This window comes from Ranitomeya variabilis, chromosome 1 (genome assembly GCF_051348905.1).
Source record: "Ranitomeya variabilis isolate aRanVar5 chromosome 1, aRanVar5.hap1, whole genome shotgun sequence".
Classification (NCBI taxonomy): domain Eukaryota; kingdom Metazoa; phylum Chordata; class Amphibia; order Anura; family Dendrobatidae; genus Ranitomeya; species Ranitomeya variabilis.
The window spans coordinates 924,698,758-924,718,926 of NC_135232.1; the positions used below are offsets into that span (position 1 = coordinate 924,698,758).

General features: G+C 46.3%; 1 protein-coding gene across 2 annotated transcripts in view; it reads left to right on the forward strand.

Moving 5' to 3' along the window:
- The window catches only part of INTU (inturned planar cell polarity protein), a 97,470-nt gene that overhangs the window by 34,534 nt on the left and 42,767 nt on the right, over positions 1-20,169 (forward strand). For both annotated transcript variants that reach the window (XM_077279103.1, XM_077279102.1), the window contains exons 2-4: positions 16,085-16,644; positions 18,003-18,088; positions 19,034-19,237. In XM_077279103.1, coding sequence (XP_077135218.1) covers positions 16,085-16,644; positions 18,003-18,088; positions 19,034-19,237 — 850 coding nt within the window. The remainder of the gene's footprint in view (positions 1-16,084; positions 16,645-18,002; positions 18,089-19,033; positions 19,238-20,169) is intronic.

Below are 20,169 nucleotides of genomic sequence, written 5' to 3' on the forward strand. Positions count from 1 at the left end.
CCCAATGGCGCCAGTGCGTATGGTACGATCGGAGGGCCAGAGAACGCACCTTTGAGATAGGACAGAAGGTCCTGGTGTTAGAACCCACTAGGCAGAACAAGTTCCAAGCTGCATGGCAGGGGCCCTACCAGGTAGTGGGGAAAATAGCTAACACCACCTATAATGTCGCCGATTGTGACGACCCCAGGGTTATCTGCATGTTCCACGTGAACATGCTGAAGCTCTACCGGGAGCACCCTGAAGAGTTAGTGGCCATCTGTGCACCTGAAGCAGAGGATTTAGCCGGACTCCGCTTGCCTGATGTCTTAGGGGAGAGGACTCGGTCTAAAACATGGGACCAGGTACACTGGGGTGAAGACCTTGGTCCCCGGGAGAGACAGCAGGCAGAGGCATTGTTGAGGCAGTGACAGAGGATGTTTTTAGGGAGACCTGGGTACACCCACCTGGCACAACACAAGGTTGAGACCCAGGATCGGACCCCCCTGAGACAACCCCCCTTCCGCGTCCCTGAGTCTGTACGAGAAGGGATGCGACAAGAGATACGAGAGATGTTGCGCTTAGGGGTAATTGAAGAATCAGTCCCTGGGCATCTCCCGTAGTGTTAGTGCCCAAGAAGGATGGGACTACACGGTTTTGTCGCAGGCTCAATGAGAAAACGGTGACGGATGCGTATCCCATGCCGCGCGTGGATGAGCTGTTAGACCGGCTGGCGGGGCAAAGTATTTGACCACCATCGATCTATGCAAAGGCTACTGGCAGATTCCCCTTAGTCCTGACGCTTTTCCCAAGTCTGTATTTGTCACCCCGTTCGGCTTATTCCAGTTTCGAGTTATGCCATTCGGGATGAAGAATGCCCCTGAGACCTTCCAGAGGCTGGCTGACCGGCTTCTGGATGGTCTCCAGGACTATGCTTGTGGCTACCTGGATGACATCGCCCATCTACAGCGCGACATGGGAAGAGCATCTAAATCGCCTAGAGACAGTATTAGACAGGATCCTCAAGGCCGGAATCACCCTGAACCCAAACAAGTGTCACGTGGGCAAAGCGGAGGTTCAGTATTTAGGACATTGGGTGGGAAGTGGGAAACAGCGACCAGAACCAGCCAAGATTGAGGCCATAGCCAAATGGCCCACCCCACGCACGAAAACCCAGGTCATGGCGTTTCTAGGGACAGGAGGGTATTACAGGAAATTCGTCCCCAATTACAGCAGCGTAGCCAAGCCCCTCACTGATCTGACCCGTAAGAACAACCCCGTCAGGTAAGCTGGACCCCAGAGTGTGAGGAAGACTTCCGCCAGCTAAAGGATGCCCTCACCAATACCCCTGAATTGGCCGCACCTGATCCAACTAAACGTTTCCTTGTTCTCACGGACGCTTCTATGTTTGGATTGGGGGCAGTACTGAGCCAAGTCGGGCCGGACGGCCAAGAACACCCGGTAGCTTACCTGAGTCGGAAACTACTGCCCCGTGAAGTAAGCTATGCGGCCATCGAGAAGGAGTGCCTGGCAGTAGTATGGGCTCTCAAAAAATTACAACCATATTTGTATGGACGACAGTTTTCCCACCTAACGGACCATAATCCCCTAGTGTGGCTTAATCGGGTCTCCGGAGACAACGGGAGATTACTGCGGTGGAGTTTAGCCCTACAACCTCTGGACTTCACCATCCACTACAGACCCGGCAAACAAAACGGTAACGCCGATGGACTAAGTCAACAAACTGAACTTGTATCAACCCCATAAACTTCGGTCATCCCCAAACCGATCTGTTGAGGATCAGACTGTGTATGCCGATCGCGTCGCTGAAAGGGGGAGCAGTATTACAGAACCCCCCAGCACCCAAAATATGTTGTGCAGTCATATGTATGTATAATAGTTTCCATGTTAGAGGCATGTCCCTAATGCATCAGCCCACAGGCTGCGCCCCTGGGCAGAGGGGACAAGATATCCCCCTTCTGACCTCCCCCACCTTTGTAATTCCCACAGTAAATATCGGCAGGCTCCGGCCACCTGCGGCTATTGGAATGTATGTCTGGCCTGCCACTTTTGAATTGGCCTGCCCTCTGTATCTGTTGTGATATATGTTCTGTGTCCTGTGAGTAAAGGGTTGTCACACTGGAAATACGTGGAGAAGCAGTGATATTTTATATGCCCCCATGTAATGAAGCCATTCCAGTCCATTCCAGTCAATGTCCTTCATTCAGAATCCAGCCAAAGCAGAGTGGACCTCCTAAAACACGGGTTAGTACTGAAAGAGGTACTCCATAGTTACATAGTTACATAGTTATTAAGGTTGAAGGAAGACTGTAAGTCCATCTAGTTCAACCCATAGCCTAACCTAACATGCCCTAACATGTTGGGTCCAGCACAGCAGACCCCGTTACAACCGCCATTTTCTCTTCAGTCTGCAACACAAAGTCACAGAGTAAGCAGAAGGAAGAGATTATGGAGAAAATACAAGTATTATTTTTTGGGGCCACCTCATATCTCTATACCAAACACACACAAAGCAGCAGTGTTGTACTTACTAACTACTGGAGCTATGAGGTGGCAAAAAAAAATAAAGTGTGCGGCGCAGTGTTTTATTCGGCGCACGGTGTGTGTTGCCGGCGGCGAAATACACAATTAACTAAACATTATTGGGGGCAAAAAACATTATTATTTATTACACAAAAAAAAAATTAGCTGCGCCTGCTTGGGGTAGAGTGCCGCAGTTGTCATGGTGGTGGCGGTGGGCTGTCCAACTGCACTCAGCATGGTGGTAGTGCTGTAGTGGTGTCCGGCAGTGCTTGGAATGGAGGTGGCCGTGCAGTGGTATGCAGCAGAGGTCGGCATTGAGGTCAAGCGTGACAGTGTAGGCACAGGTGGATATGCCGCCACTGACTGCTGAAAATACCGACTCTGCTGCATAGCCTGCACGTAAGCAGCATTGCAGGGCTGCATGACACTAAGCTGGAGATCAGGAGTAAGGTGTTCCGACATGCCCAGTTCAATTTGATTGAAAAAATGATGTGCTGGCCTCTGGAGGTGCGGCGCAGTGTTTTATTCGGCGGTGTGTGTTGCCGGCGGCGAAATAACACAACCAAACATTATTGGAATGGAGGTGGCCATGCAGTGGTATGCAGCAGAGGTCGGAATTGAGGCAAGCATGACAGGTCGGCTTTTACTTGGTCAAGGCTTTTGGTAACCTCCTGGATACATGTATTCATATGGCTAATGGCAGTATTCAGTGGTCACCCATCGCCTTGAGTCCATCATGAAAGACCGAGCTCAAGTGCAAAAACTCGGGCATGAGTGACCTGTCCGAGGCCCTCTACCGCTGCCGGGAAGAGCCCCCCAAAAAAGAGGCAGAGGACTGGGAAAGGGGAACACCTGATGGACCAGCTTCCTGGTCTCCAGTTTGTGTGGCAGGCCCAGAACCAGGGTCAAGAGTGGTGCTCCGTGTGCTGTGAAAAAAGAAGAAAACCCACTAGGGAGAACCACTAGGAACACGGCTCTCTTGACGAAGGTCCTTGTTGAAGCGATCCTTCATCCAACGCCAACGTGTTTTGACTTTGAGCACGGTTGAGAAAACAAAAAAGAATGGTTAGACAATGGACTTTTGGCCGTGATCACACAACTGTGTGTGATGAAACTCCTGAGAGTTTCTCTCATCACACACAGTTGTGTGATCATGGCCAAGGTCACTGCTGCATCACACTGCATTGCAATACTTACAAAATGCATTTCGGACCCGAGTCGGGGCGTTGTCCCAGCCATCCCACATCACTTTGGCCACCTCATTCCATAGCCGCCGGATCGTCACGTCTGAGTGCTGCGGAACCCGGGTGTCCCACAACGGGACTCGCTCATGGACCAGGGAGATAAGGAGGTCATTTTCAATGAGGTCCTCATCCCGTTCTGGAACCTAAAAAGTAAATAAAGACATTAATGTTGGATACATTAACATAAGGAAAAGAAAGAGAAAACAGAGACCGAAAACTGGCATGAATATTGAAAGTCAAGAAACAAAAGGAGTCAAGAAGAAAAAGGGAAACAAAGAGGAAAGTAAAGAAATGAACATCCAATAGTAAAGTGAGGATACAATAAACAGTCAGCCACGTATACGTACACGCTGCCGCCTTGCCACCCGATCGTGACCCCGCTGCTCCTGCTCAGCCACTGCCGCAGTGGAAGAAGTGCTCTAAAAAAAAAAGGAAAAAAAAATTGTCATGTGTAGATGTGACAGTGAATACTTACCAATCTGAGAAGGTGAGTACTCACTTCACTGACATGTTTGGCTTGTGCAGGCCCAGGCCGTTGCTCCTCCTCAGAAGAAGATGACATTCTGATGCACGCAGAAAGAAATAAATGGCAGAAATTAGGACATATAGAGACAGAAAATAGAAAATAAAGACATTGTCTAGGATATACTCACATTGTTCAGAGTGTAGATTCCTTCCTGTGTCTGGTCTGCTGCGTCTGCTCTTGTTCCCAGTCTGCTAAGTAGTGACCTGCAAATGCCCACTCACTCCCTTTATCAGTTTGTATGTGGGGGGGTGGCTAATCAGTGTCTAGACATGTTTTCCTGTGGTGCAACGCATGCGTTCACATAGACAGCAATGCGTTTTTTTGCCGCATCCCTTCCGCTAACAACTGCATACATTTCTAGGCGGCAAATTGACGCCTCTAAAATTACTACATGTAGCGTTTACCGCGCCAAACCGCAGACAACGAAACGATGCATGCATCGTCAAACGCAGCAAAACGCAACCGATTGCAGACACATGTGTCCCTAATGTTAAATATAGGAATACACGACGCATGCGGATAATTGCGGAAGAAACGCTGTGTACACAACCGCAAATGTGAAACCAGCCTTAGAGAGTGTGATATCTCCATAGCTGCTGAAAATGACCTCTGTATAAAGTGCAGCCGGCTGCTGTGTAGGACATCTGTATATAGTGCAGGAACTGCTATGTAGGTCCTCTGTTATATAGTGCAGGAGATGCTGGCTAGGACCTCTGTATATAGTGCAGGAGCTGCTGTATAAGACCTCTGTATAGTGCACCAGATCTGCTGGCTAGTACCTCCTGTATGTGGGGCAGGAGCTGCTGGCTAGGACCTCCTGTATGTGGGGCAGGAGCTGCTGGCCAGGACCTCCTGTTTGTGGGGCAGGAGCTGCTGGCCAGGACCTCCTGTATGTGGGGCACGAGCTGCTGGCCAGGACCTCCTGTATGTGGGGCACGAGCTGCTGGCCAGGACCTCCTGTATGTGGGGCAGGAGCTGCTGGCCAGGACCTCCTGTTTGTGGGGCAGGAGCTGCTGGTCAGGACCTCCTGTATGTGGGGCAGGAGCTGCTGGCCAGGACCTCTTGGATGTAGGACAAGAGCTGCTGGCCAGGACTTCTATCTCTTCAGGTCATGCAGTTTGCATTTTGACATCGTTTGTACAGATGCTCCTAATATCTTAAAATGCTGGTAAATCTGCTGCTCTACTACAAATAAAACCTGGATTGTGAGTGTGAGAATGTAATTGTATGTTTTTTTCAGGATGTAATTGTTATTCTGTTTTAAAGGGAACCTGACATCAGAATTTCATATATAAAGCTGACCCCAGGGGCCCTTTGTCAATGTAATGTCCATAATAAAGATTTTTTTTTTTAATTTTCTTCAAATGTTGTTATAAATTCATATGTAAAATGTGCCTACTTGTATAAAAATCCTTTGCCCCAAGTCATAGCGATATTTCAGCACCCTTTGCAAGTCCCATTGCCACTCTGTTGCACCTTCCCATATATTTAATAGCTCCATGGGCCGGTGACATCAGAGGTGACGTCACTGAAATTCCCGCACGTGCTCTGTTGCTGAACGCGGTCAGTACACCTCTACCCTGAGCAGTAAGTGTTTGGGGGCTGCGTTGTATACGCCTCCTGGGCATGTGCTAGTCTGGTACAGTTTACAAAGTAGAATAGTGCACGTAAATAGTGGGCAGCTCTTTCACCTATTCAACAGGTGCACAGAGCCAGCTGCGCCAAAAATATCTGGCCATGAAGTTCAGGGCTAGCCTGAACTTAGCCTAAAGTATTTGGGGATGGATCTCCTAACGGGATATAACCCAATTGTGGATTGTATTTGTCAAACAAACCTCTTACATATTATAAAGTGCACTCCCCCCACTGAAAATGGTCGCTCGAAAGGACATTAAAAAATGGAAAATTCTTCCTAAATATGAACGGAATAGGAATGGTACACTGAAACGAAAAGACTGAGGAAATATACACTCCCTGGCTGCCTCCCTCCACACAACCAGGGGAGCGCGGCTTTGGAGATGAAGTACCAAATTTGGCGTGGGATGGCTAGACATTAAAGTAATGACCTGTAAGACCATAGTAGAAACAAGCCCCCATGCCACGGCAAAACTGCAGGCAACCCTGTTTGAGATGAGACTCCTGCCACCTGCACAGGCTTGTCCATCTGCGCCAGTGAGTCTTACTCCCTAGAAAGAACAACAGGGGGCAGATTCGGTGTATGTCTCTCCCTTAGACGTCTATCCACCTGGATAGCAAGGGACAAGGGGTAGCATACTGCACCAGAGTATCCTGTCGCCTAGCTGACAGACCCTGACAGAAATGACTCCTAAGAGCAGGGTCGTTCCACTGCATGTCAGTGATCCATCTCCTAAACTCTGAGCAGTACTCCTCAGCTGGCCGGCCCCCCTGCTTGATTTTGCGAAGTCTAGACTCAGCCAGGGAGACGCCATCAGGATCCCCATGCACAAGCGCCAATGCCACAACTCGTCCACCGACTGCAAAGATGGTGAATCGGTCGGCAGGGAGAAGGCCCAGGATTGGGGCTCACCCTTGAGTAGGTATACTATAATCCCCACACGCTGTTCCTCACTCCCCTAAGAACAAGGGCGGAGCCTGAAACATAGCTTACAGGCCTCTTTAAAAACCAAAAATGTATCTCTCCCTCCAGGGAACTTGTCAGGGAGAGATATCTTGGGTTCCGGACATGAGCCGAGACTCAGAACTCCGACACCTACTGAAGCTGCTGCACCACCTGACACCGCAACTCCTAAACCTCATTTGTGAGGGTTTGGATCAGCTAAGCAAAAGCCTGTGCCTGACCATCGGTTCAACGGAAAAATGTACCGATTGGTGATAATGTCACAATCCCATCAGGGGGTCGGTCAGCGGACGGCACGACACACACAGCGGGATGGTATAGGGGAGAGGAAGGCCCTACCGATAGGGAATGATGGATGGGACACCTCCTGAGCTACAACCTGAGCCTGTCTCTGCACTCCCCTAATACCCTGAGTGGGTCCTTCCGCCCCCACTCCCGCCGCCTTCACAAACCTCGTCCCTTGCTGTCATCTCACACTGCTCTGGCTAGTGCAGTGGTCGGCAAGGGCGCTAGCCTCACCACTGCAGAGGGTACAACACAGGGGGTGGTGACAAACACGAGACAGACAAGGTAAAAACACAACACTTAGCTACTAGACTCCGCTGCCAAGCTTCACACTGCAGATGACACAGAAACGGCTCCAAACTCCAGAAGTAGCTGACACCAGAGAGCTGCAACTACACGGCTGGTCTCCATAGAGAAACTCTATCACCAACAGTCAACTGATGCATCAGGTGACTATTTAAAGGATGGTGGGAGTGGTCACCACCCACATCAGCTGACCTAGCAACTATGCAGTTGCAGCAGGCTGCCAGTAAGGGAAACTGACATTAACCTCCGCTGGCCTGAAAGGAAAAAAACAAATTTAAAGCATAATGGAACCAGAGCTGCCACAAATCCAAAAAAAGGATCGTGACAAGTTAGCTGAAAACGTAAAACTCCTTTAAAGGGGTTGTCCAGTCTAAAATGACAAGTCAGCACAGACTAGTGAATCCTCACAGTGCACGCACTGTGCACAGTGAGGATTCTCGGGGAATGGCGGTCGTGTGATCGCAAGTATGTACTATGCATACTCCCAGCCAAAATCCGACTAGACTGTTTCCAGCGTGCTCAATGCAAGTGTATTGCTCGAGGCCGGAAACAGTCTAGTCGGCTTCTGGCTGGGAGTATACATAGTGCCCACTTGTGGTCACACGGTGCTGACATCTGAGAATACTTACAGCGCATAGTGCATGCACTGGGAGGATTCACAAGTCTGCAGTCACATAGAGACTGCAGACTTGTCATTTTAGGCCTGACAGCCCCTTTAACCATTTGCATTCTGTAGCATCTATGTGTCATAAGACATTATACAGAATGAATTTGCAGTGAATTTATCCGTAAGCTTCTTTTAATGGCTGGGTCGCTAATACTTACAGTGGGAAAAATAAGTATTTGATACACTGCAGATTTTGCAAGTTTTCCCACCTACAAAGATTGGAGAGATCTGTAATTTTTATCGTAGGTACACTTCAACTTCAGGTAAGTGTTACAAATGCTGCCATCGAAAGAAGCACATTCTGCAGTCTATGTACTGTGATAAATAGAGGCCGTAGAAAGGCAGTAAGCCAGCCTAACCTTTTTAATGTAATTATCTTACATAATTGCTATTTAGTTAAAAAAAAAAAAAAATGCACAAATGCTTCCAAGTTCCATATCCGTCAAGTAATTTGGGAGTAAACTGTAATGAAATTTTGACCTTTTGCGTATTAAGAATCATTATTTGTTTTATGTTTTGGTGTTTTTTTGGGTGGGGACAAAGCATTTTTCAAGGCTTGGTTCTGAGAAAGGCTCTAAGTTGAGACGCTTAGCAGAACAAAACCCTGAATATAGTTGGTCTTTGTGCCCCAAGACTCACAAAATAAGGTCCTGTCCCACCATTGTAAAGGAGATGGCTGCCGATGTCATTCATGTCGTACATTTGTAAAGAATAGCCCGGCCCTTGTGGATATGCTTGTTTATTCAGTCTGCTGTCTGAAAGCCACAAATGAATGAGGCTGTGCTCTGTAAATGCTGCTTTAGCTGCGGCTGACTACTAAAATTCTTATTTAGCTTTTCCTGTCTCAGGAGAAGCATCTGGTTTTCATTCCCAGGGTTTATCTAAGAAAAAAAGTAACTGATCACTAGTCCTCCACTGTCCATGAAGTTAGTGTTCCTGGGGATATACAGCAGTCAAACGTATGGGGACAATTTCCAGGCATCCAGCTGCTCATGTGCTTTGTTGTAAAATAGCTCATTTACGGTAGTTCATGTAAGGTCTGGACAAGTAGCATTTCTACATCCTCACGCTGGACTGGTGGTGGGAAAGTGTCCCTCCATGATCTGCTGGCATCTCAGATGTTTATTGCTTATCAGGAAAGGTCCACATGCATCCATGTGGTTTTCCTGAAGAAGTAGTACTTGAAACGCATTGAAATAAACCAATCATTTTGCAACACTAGGATATATGTTTTAAATCCTGTCGGCAGCGCGGAGACTATCCACAAACCCCTGCTAACCTATTGATGTCTGATGGTCACTGGCTGACCGTGGATCTGCTGCAGCTGATATTGCACTATATGCTGTTTATACAGATTAAACAGACAGGTGAGTTTAATCTGAGCGTAAAGCTCACTATATTTCTCGGATAAGTCCCTATTTTGCGCTGATCCCTCCTCTCCTACAGTTTTACTTGGAACTTGCAATCTATAAACGAATTGGGAATAGTTAAAAATAGGCATAAGGTTCAACCTTCCTTATCTATTGCTAGATTATTTATAACCCACAATGGCATTGGTTATTAGAAAAGCATCCAGGTTTTTAATGCTGAAATAGTGTCGGCCATTACGACCTCCTGTGGTCGGCGTACCACAGTCTGGCTGCTCTAACTGTAAAGACCCCTTACCTAATTAGTTGCCAGAATCGCCTGTACTCCACATCTAATGAATGTCTCCTAAGGCATTTTTTTTTTCTACATTTATCGAGTTAATTTTTTTTCTCAACTCTCATTCCATCACATGTATGGTGGTAATTTACCGTAATTGTCCACATTTGAATGGATCTGGTTTCTCAATTTGTGGAGCCAAAACTGGATCCACTATCAAAGGGAATTTGACAGCAGAATGTCACCCCAAGCTATTTCTATGCGCATGTAGCTTTCATAGACAAGCCCAGCAATACCTTTACATGGCCAGTCCGTGCCTCTATAACTGATGCAAATGGCTACTGTATATTTGAAGCCTCTGTCATTTTGACTCACCCTATTTCCCCCAATGTCTGACGTCAAACAGTGTATTGCACAAGGCCTAAAGGTACCTTCACACATAACGATTTCGTTAACGATATCGTTGCAACGTCACGCTTTTTTGTGACGTAGCAACTATCCCGCTAACGATCTCGTTATGTGTGACAGCGACCAACGATCAGGCCCCTGCTGGGAGATCGTTGGTCGTAGGGAATGATCAGGACGTTTTTTTTGGTCGCTGATCACCCGCTGTCGTCGCTGGATCGGCGTGTGTGACGCCGATCCAGCGATGTGTTCACTTGTAACCAGGGTAAATATCGGGTTACTAAGCGCAGGGCACTGACTGTCAGTGCCGGCCGGGAAGCTGACGGCGGGGGACGTGACAGACATCGGAATGTGAGTATGTAGTGGTTTTTTTTTTTACTCTTACAATGGTAACCAGGGTAAATATCGGGTTACTAAGCGCGGCCCTGCACTTAGTAACCCGATGTTTACCCTGGTTACCCGGGTGCTGCAGGGGGACTTCGGCATCGTTGAAGACCATTTCAACGATGCCGAAGTCGTTCCCCTGATCGTTGGTCGCTGGAGAGAGCTGTCTGTGTGACACCTCCCCAGCGACCACACAACGACTTACCAACGATCACGGCCAGGTCGTATCGCTGGTCGTGATCATTGGTAAGTCGTTTAGTGTAACGGTACCTTTAGACTGGTTGTGTTCTAGCCAGGAGTATGCATATTGCATACTTGCGGTCACGTAACCACCATTCCCTTCATGGACGTCGGTGAATCCTCGCATTGTGCTGGGAACTCTCACAAGTCTGCAGTCACTTGTCAGTTTAGACTGGACAACCCCTTTAACAATGATCCAGTGATGGGTGAAAACCATAACCATGGTTGAACACTAGGGTGTTTCATTTTTCCAAAGTTATGATTTTCACATGACTTTGCTTGAATCCTTGGTCTAAGTCATCTAAAACAGAGGTCCCCAACCTTTTTTGCACCAGGGAACGGCTTTAAGCAAGACCAGTTTTCCATGGCCCGGTGGGGCAGAGGCGGGGCTTTGGTCATATGGGGGTGGGGTTATGGAGGGATGGAGCTTAGTGCATACTTATCATATAATTATGACATTTATAATGAGAATGTGATTCAACTTACCATAGGTTCAGAATGAGTGGGAGCACCATGCTTGTTTCCCTGGTGCTCTGCACCATTATTGCCCCATAGCTGTGCCATATAGTGATCTGCACCATTATTGCCCCATAGCTGTGCCATACAGTGCTCTGCACCGTTTATTATTGCCCCATAGCTGTGCCATACAGTGCTCTGCACCGTTTATTATTGCCCCATAGCTGTGCCATATAGTGCTCTGCACCGTTCATAATTGCCCCATAGCTGTGTCATGTAGTGCTCTGCACCATTATTGCCCCATAGCTGTGCCATACAGTGCTCTGCACCATTATTGCCCCATAGCTGTGCCATAGTGCTCTGCACCATTATTGCCCCATAGCTGTGCCATACAGTGCTCTGCACCGTTTATTATTGCCCCATAGCTGGGCCATACAGTGCTCTGCACCGTTTATTATTGCCCCATAGCTGTGCCATATAGTGCTCTGCACCGTTCATAATTGCCCCATAGCTGTGCCATGTAGTGCTCTGCACCATTATTGCCCCATAGCTGTGCCATAGTGCTCTGCACCATTATTGCCCCATAGCTGTGCCATACAGTGCTCTGCACCGTTCATAATTGCCCCATAGCTGTGCCATATAGTGCTCTGCACCGTTCATAATTGCCCCATAGCTGTGCCATGTAGTGCTCTGCACCATTATTGCCCCATAGCTGTGCCATACAGTGCTCTGCACCATTATTGCCCCATAGCTGTGCCATAGTGCTCTGCACCATTATTGCCCCATAGCTGTGCCATACAGTGCTCTGCACCGTTTATTATTGCCCCATAGCTGTGCCATACAGTGCTCTGCACCATTATTGCCCCATAGCTGTGCCATATAGTGCTCTGCACCATTATTGCCCCATAGCTGTGCCATACAGTGCTCTGCACCATTATTGCCCCATAGCTGTGCCTTACAGTGCTCTGCACCATTATTGCCCCATAGCTGTGCCATACAGTGCTCTGCACCATTATTGCCCCATAGCTGTGCCATACAGTGCTCTGCACCATTATTGCCCCATAGCTGTGCCATACAGTGCTCTGCACCATTATTGCCCCATAGCTGTGCCATACAGTGCTCTGCACCATTATTGCCCCATAGCTGTGCCATACAGTGCTCTGCACCATTATTGCCCCATAGCTGTGCCATACAGTGCTCTGCACCATTATTGCCCCATAGCTGTGCCATACAGTGCTCTGCACCGTTTATTATTGCCCCATAGCTGTGCCATATAGTGCTCTGCACCGTTTATTATTGCCCCATAGCTGTGCCATATAGTGCTCTGCACCGTCCATTATTGCCCCATAGCTGTGCTGCTGCTGCAATAAAAATAATAAATGACATACTCACCTCTCTTGCTTGCAGCTCCTCAGCGTCCGGTCCCGGCGTCTCTCCGCACTGACTGATCAGGCAGAGGGCGGCGCGCACACTATATGCGTCATCGCGCCCTCTGACCTGCACAGTCAGTGAGGAGAGACGCCGGGAAGATGGAGACAGCGCCCGGCGTGTGGAACGAGGACAGGTGACTATGTAATACTTACCTGCTCCCGGCGTCCCGCTCCTTCCCCCGGACAGCTGGTCTTCGGTGCCGCAGCCTCTTCCTCTATCAGCGGTCACCGTTACCCCTGATTAGAGAAATGAATTATGCGGCTCCGCCCCTATGGGAGGTGGAGCAGCCTATTCATTTCTCTAATGAGCGGTCCCACGTGACCGCTGTATAGGGGAAGAGCTGCTGCACCCGGAGACCGTGGGACGGGCAGGGGGAGCCTCAGGATCGCCGGGACTAGGTAAGTATGCCCCAGCGCCCTCTCCCCCTCACCCGCCGACCCCACCGCCGACCGTGACTCGAGTATAAGCCGAGGGGGCACTTTCAGCCCAAAAATTTGGGCTGAAAATCTCGGCTTATACTCGAGTATATACGGTAGCTGTCAGCGGCGCCGCGGACCGGCTGAAAAACCCCACCGGCGGTTGGGGACCTCTGATCTAAAAGATCCATGTAAAAAAATTTAGCGAAATCGATTAATATTTAGGGGTTGCACTCCTTGATCACTTTTATCTGAAAGTACTGAAATTCATGAAAATGTATCAGAGACCTCAGCGATTTTGTTACAATTTAAACAAAGACATTCTTTGAATTGTTTGGGATCCACGACGTAGAAGAATATTGCAGTGATACACTAAGGCTACTTTCACACTAGCGTCGGGCTCGGCCCGTCGCAGTGCGTCGGGCCGAGGTTACCGACGCTAGCGTTCTCTGCGCCGCACAACGGGGGCAGCGGATGCATTTTTCCAGCGCATCCGCCGCCCCATTGTGAGGTGCGGGGGAGGTGGGGGCGGAGTTCCGGCCGCGCATGCACGGTCGGAAAAAGCGGACCGTCGGCAGCAAAAAACGTTACATGTAGCGTTTTTTGCAGCCGACGGTCCGCCACAACACGGCGCAACCGTCGCACGACGGTTGCGACGTGTGTCAATCCGTCTCAATATGTCGCTTAATGTTAGTCTATGGGGAAAAAACGCATCCTGCAAGCACTTTTGCAGGATGCGTTTTTTCTGCAAAACGACGCATTGTGACGGATTGCAGTTAACGCTAGTGTGAAAGTAGCCTAAGAAGCTCCGTCAATGCTCTTAAGGTGGTGAATGACGCCGCTGAAAGGGGCATTGCTCTGATAAAGAAGTTTAATAATTCAATCAGAGATGAACAACAGAAACAGTTCTTGTTAAGAGTTGTCGAGTATCATAGAAAAGCCGTCACCAAGCGAACAAAAGAAGGAGTTGCATCTTTCACAGCACATTAGTGTAAATCATTTAATACGTATGATATTGCCTATCAATGTTACTGTTTATTGTCACTATTCTAAGTTTTTAATTGTTTGAATTTCTACTAAAAAATACTTAACATTGAAAATCTATTTTTTGCATACTTTTATTAAACTGATAAAAGTGTGCAGCCTCTAAATATTGTTCGATCGACTTGAAATTTGGCATATATACTTTTTACATTAGTGAGACTTGGGGCGTAAGCAAAGTCTGCAAAAATTTGACATTTTAATTTTTAACATGCAGAATGAAACACCCTATTGAACACTGAGTGAACAGTTAGTTCCTTTAACCCCTTTGCGACCTTTAACGTACCTATACTTCACAGAAGGGAAGGGGTTCCCGACCTTTCACGTATCAGTACGTCATGGCGATCTGGGGGCCCAGGAGCTAGATCCAGCTGTCAGAGCCAGGACTGCCACTTTCATTTTAAGCTCCTATATCCCTGCGATTGATATCGATCCCACCATTTAGAAGGCAGGCAGAGGGATGGGGCTCCCTCTCCCGTTCAGTCGGCGTCCCCGTGACATCGTCGCTAATCTAGATCATTGCCATGTCTGTCAACCAGAGGCTGGCATGAGGACATCCAGGTTACAGGAAGCCTGTTAGACCATGCTCGGAGCATGGTCTAAGAGGCTTCTGTCAGTGCAGCACTGACCGGTAGAATGCATTGTAATGCTGGTGCACTGGATTGCTTTATACCAGCAATCAGAGTGAAAAATGTTAACGTTCCATAGAGGGACAAAGTAAAAATAATAATAATTCTAAAAATATTTAAAATGAAAAAAATATTACAGCAATAAATACATATTTTTGCAAAAAAAAAAAAAAAAAAGCATACCATGCGGCCTCTTTCATACATCACACATTCCACGTTACTCTTGCGTTATATTCCCTCTCGGCAGCTGCTCTTACGCTCATCTGTCAGCCATCACTCAGACTGTGACACATATATAAGTTCAAACCACATGTTCCACATACGACGGTATGAGTACATGTGTATTAACCCAAATTATTGTATCCTAATTATCAATACATTGAAAACTATTAAATTTAATATCTTAATATTTCATTGAATATTCCCCAAATACACATAACCTAACACTTTGTAAACCAGTCTATAGATAGGACTCTAATAATTGGGCATGAGTTGTAGCTATACTTGGTGCTGGGGTTGCAACTGAATCCGAACTTTGAAACTTGACTGACTCAATTGAAGTCAATGAGTGACAAAAGCTAAAAATCCGCACAAAGAATTGACATGCCGCAGAAAAAAAACGCACTGCAAATACTCAAGGAAAATTGCTGATCATGTGCACAACACTTCAGGATCCTCATTGCATTAGCTGGCATAAGGATTCCATAGCGGTTTTGCCCTTTTCCACTCAGAAAAAACACTGCGAAAACGCACCAAAAACGCATTGTGTGCTCATAGCCTAAGGCTTTACCGTACAGTATTGCAATGGAAATGCGGCATGCATAGCATTAATATCTGCTCAGTGAATATAATTGAATGGAAGAAAACATTTATTGTAGTGCAGGCCTTGCGAATTCTAAGAGACCGTTCTAGATGTTATAGACCAGTAGTGATGTATTGTAGGAACAGTAGACAACTTACAACCTAGCAACAGGGAATGTTATATTTTATTTAAAAATAAGGTTCCCGTTCCTAGTGACTGATAGGAAAAACTTTGATGTTTTCCAAGTAGGCACTGCAGGCCCTCTTACTATCCCAGTAGACAGATCAGGGCCTCCTGCTTGATCAATAGTCACAATAGGCATGTCATGATTCTGTGCTCACATTATCTCACCTTGTAGTACTCTTTTAGTCAAAGCATACCTCTATCCCACACACTACCCTTCCCATTAGTCAGAAGGTTGAACTTTAGTACTGACTTGTAGTCCTGCTTTAAAATGGTAAAAAAAAATATGCTTGAATGTATTTGTAGTGACGTGGAGCCGGAGTGGTTGGAGAGCGTGGATCATAATGGAGAACTGTTTTATCTTGAGTTGAGTGAAGGAGAGGAAGAAGCAATTTTACCTCTGAATCCAGGAGTAAACCATGTCAGATTCTGTGAAAATGTAGCTGAAGTTATTTCAGAAAATGCCAAGAAAAATAGAAGTGAACCACGTTTTAAAAAACTTGCAAAATTTTTGAGGAACAAGCACATTAGCAAGAAGAGGCTTTCTAGACTAAATGGACCAACAGGGCCTACTTCTATCCTCAAACACCAGCCCAGCATCAAAACTGGAATGCTTACCCATCAACAATATAAGGATATTTGTCTGTATGTCAATCCAAACCGGATTCTTCACAGTGCACCATATGAGAAGCTCTGCCTGCTCCAGAGACTGATCGGGATTGTTCATCAGTCTTCAAAGAACAGCAAGAGACTGGAAAAGCAAGGTGCTCCTGATCCTCCACATCGGTGGAGTGTCCCTGAGAAGCTGGTTGTTCATGGTTTTATTCCAGAAAGTCCATCTATTCGCTGTGGTCAAATTCTTATTGGTAAGAGAGCATATCATATCTACTCTAGCGTAAACCTGGCCATACATGTTGGATAACTGTAGGTCGTTTGTTCATCTGTGTTCTCTATGGGAAGTCCAGTCATCTCTCTCTAGAAGAGAGTCAGAAAGTCCCTACAAACGTATAGTGGGCCAGTCTCGCCGAAAATAGTGGGTTAGGCTGACTTTTGTTTAAAAGGACTTGGTCCGCACAGGATGATTGTTCAAACTAAGTGCTGCTCGGTGCTTCACGCCAGGGCTAATCATTTAAGTGCACCTTCACACCTGCCTGTTTTTCCTTTATATCCAGCCCCTCTTCCCTTCTTCTTTGATGGACATCTCTGGCATTATAGAGTGAGAGGGAAAACCATCAGGTGGGAAGGTGTATATAAATGGTTGGCCCCACCATGAAGCACCGAGTGCCTGTACTTGCCATGAACTGTCATTCTGTGCTGACCCTCCCCTTAATGTGTTTGAGTGCTCTAATTTTTGAAGTATAGCCGTTTAGTTTTTAGGCCATTTCTGTATATAGTTTAATCCTAATTCTTTGCATGCTACCATGGCATTATGGGCTCTAAAATTGGTGTTACACCAGTAGACTGCATGATTGTCAGCAGATGACAAAATGGATAACTATTGTAATCCAAAGATATTCTGCATATAACTGCCTAGACACACTGTATATGCACATATGTATATACTGTAGTTCTATCCATAATTACATTTCAGCAGACAGGCTATTCCTCTTGGTCTGTGGTGTCCTGCTCCTCGGCCATTCCTTACACTGCTGCTCCCATCCTCCTGCACTCGCACAATGTAAATTCCTTTGATGCGGTTGTCTCACCATGACAATCCCTTTTCAGTTTGATGCCGGCCTGACCATCAGCTGGTTGATGCATACCCTTTCGGAAACGCCCAGTAATCAGCTGTCAGTGTGGTCTCATTACATACTGTTCTCTGAACAGCAGACTGCCAGGTAGTTTATGGCCAGTCCAAGTCTACTAGATTGGAAGCCAAGTTCAAGTCCCTAAAAACCTATGTATTATTGGGTGTTCATTCAGGCAACCTCATTTACTGCAATCCCTGTGAGCCAGAAATCCCAGTATGAATCTGATGCAGTAGACATTTCCTGTATAATACTTGTAGTGACTATAAGACCTTGCCATGCCCTGAAATCTCTTCTATAAAGACATGTTGTTCCGATGTCCAGTATGGAGGCCTCATCTCCACTTGTATGGGCCTTCAACATTGGCAGTGTTAGAGCAGCACCTGTAACCTTCACCATTGTGTGAACCAGTTCCCTAGTGTATACCTATCTCCTCGATTTTTACTTCTACATTGTTATTCTTCTTCTTTTAATAGGGGATGCTCTTATTGCGGTGAATGATGTAGAAGTCAACACAGAGAATATAGAGCGGGTGCTGTCTTGTATCCCGGGGCCCATGCAGGTAAATTATGCTCGCTTCCCATTTCTACACTCCTTTTGCAGAATGAAAATTATTTCACTTTTTTCTGGGCATATTCACATTTTTTAGCCACACAGAGAGAGAACCAAAAATTGCAGTGAATTATGAACTTTCTTTTTTTTTGGAGTGGGGGGTGGAAGGAGGGGGGGGGGGTTCTTTCTACACTTAATGGAGGTGCAAGAAAACTTCTGTCAGTATTCATCTTTTTATTATGAGTATACAGTCATGACCAAATATTTTGAGACTGACACATTTTTTCACAAATTTTGTTTCTTCAATGTTTTTAGATCTATTAGACAAGTCTATGGTTAGTGAAGTACAGTTATCAGCATTTCATAAGGCTTAATATTTACAATGTTGACCTTTTGTCTTTCAAAACTTTTGCCGTTCCCTCCGACATGCTCAATATCAGCTTCTGGGCTAATACCTGACTGATGGCAACTCATTGTTGTCTAATCAGTGCTTGGAGTTTATCACAATTTTCTGTGTTTTTTTTTTTGTTTGTTTTTTTTTTGTCTATTCACTTTTTATGACATGACCACAGATTCTACCCAGATATTTTTTGGGTAGTTGGAGGCTTAAGGCAAATTTATTTGCCGCAGATTGAGTACTTAAAATAATTGTACGAAGCTGGCAAATTCTAATTTCAAAACATACGCTCGTCTCTACCAGCGAGTATCGTGCACAGGTCTGAAGTTTTATGCACGATACTCTGTGTGTTGGACTGTTGCCTTGTCAGCCAGATTTCCCAGCTTATAGTGTGACCTAACCATGCCTAATCTGAGATTAACATTAGGACATATGAGGGGCTTGTAATATTTCTGTGTGTTACATCTTGGTTTGTAGAAATGAAGTCTACCATAAAGGACCTGTCCACTATAAAGTATAGATTTATACATCTATTATCTACTGCTTCTTTACAAAAAGGTGAAACTGACCTTTGAAACAACGGTGTTCGATGCTCAGATTCCATCTCCAACTATGAATCCTGTGCCACAGCCACCGATGGGCAACATGACAAAGTTGATCTGGGGCGAAGAGCATGCCAACCACCAGAAAGTCTTAGAAGAGATGCCTCACATAGCAATGTACTTGTCACTCCGACTCGACTCTGGCAATTCAAAAGAAGAGGTAAGTGACTTTATACTAAAGTGATTTATTATTTAGAGGATTGACAGTGAAAGTCTCAGGTACAGGCTGATTTCACTTCTCCTGAGTTATTGACAGATTCCCTTTAATTCCAAAATAACCAACTGCTAGAAGGCTATGGCTCACTGAGAGCACGAAAGTATCTTATAAACTCAGCGGCTCAGGATGAACGTTCCTATACCTTCTGCTCAAAATAAGAGAATGGTGGCAGAAAGAATGTGAACTTGGGAAACGTAGTGTGGCTACTGATCTGTCTGTAGTCTATGGGTGGTGGGGAGCATAAGTCTGCTGCTAGCAGTAACCTCAGGTCCCCGAGTCGCTTATTCTTATGTGATGTCAACTATTTGGCAGATGCATAACAGATCCATTACATGGTTGGAATATGGCCTGATATCTGACCTGTGAGGTGTCTGCCACAAGTCCATTCTGCTGCGTTGGATCCTAAAGGTTGACCTCTGCCTACCTGATCTTCTATGGCATACCTACTCTTTTCCTGGATGACCCATTACTGATTTCACATACATACTCTCCAGTCTTTATGGGCTAAGGGCATCCTCACTTGTTAGTGATGCTTTGATGTAATTGGAGAATTTACATTCCCTCTGAAAAGAAACCTAGGACCTAGCATCGGGTCCAAACTCGCCAGTATTTGCTGTTAGTGTAGTCCCATTTCTCTGAATGGTTTTTTTTTTATTTTCCTTCAAATCCAATGTGCTGTGCTGTTTAAGAGATATGGGCCTTTTAATTTGGTTCTAGTCTTTACAGTGTTTAATAAGTGGGTGTGGCTCACAGATTCTCAGGGGGCGTGTTTAGACTGCTCTGCTTATTTGATTGTGAGCCACTCCCTCTTGGTGAAAGTAACACTAAACAAAAAGAGCTATTACGGTGAACTATTTAACAACCGTAAATAAGTG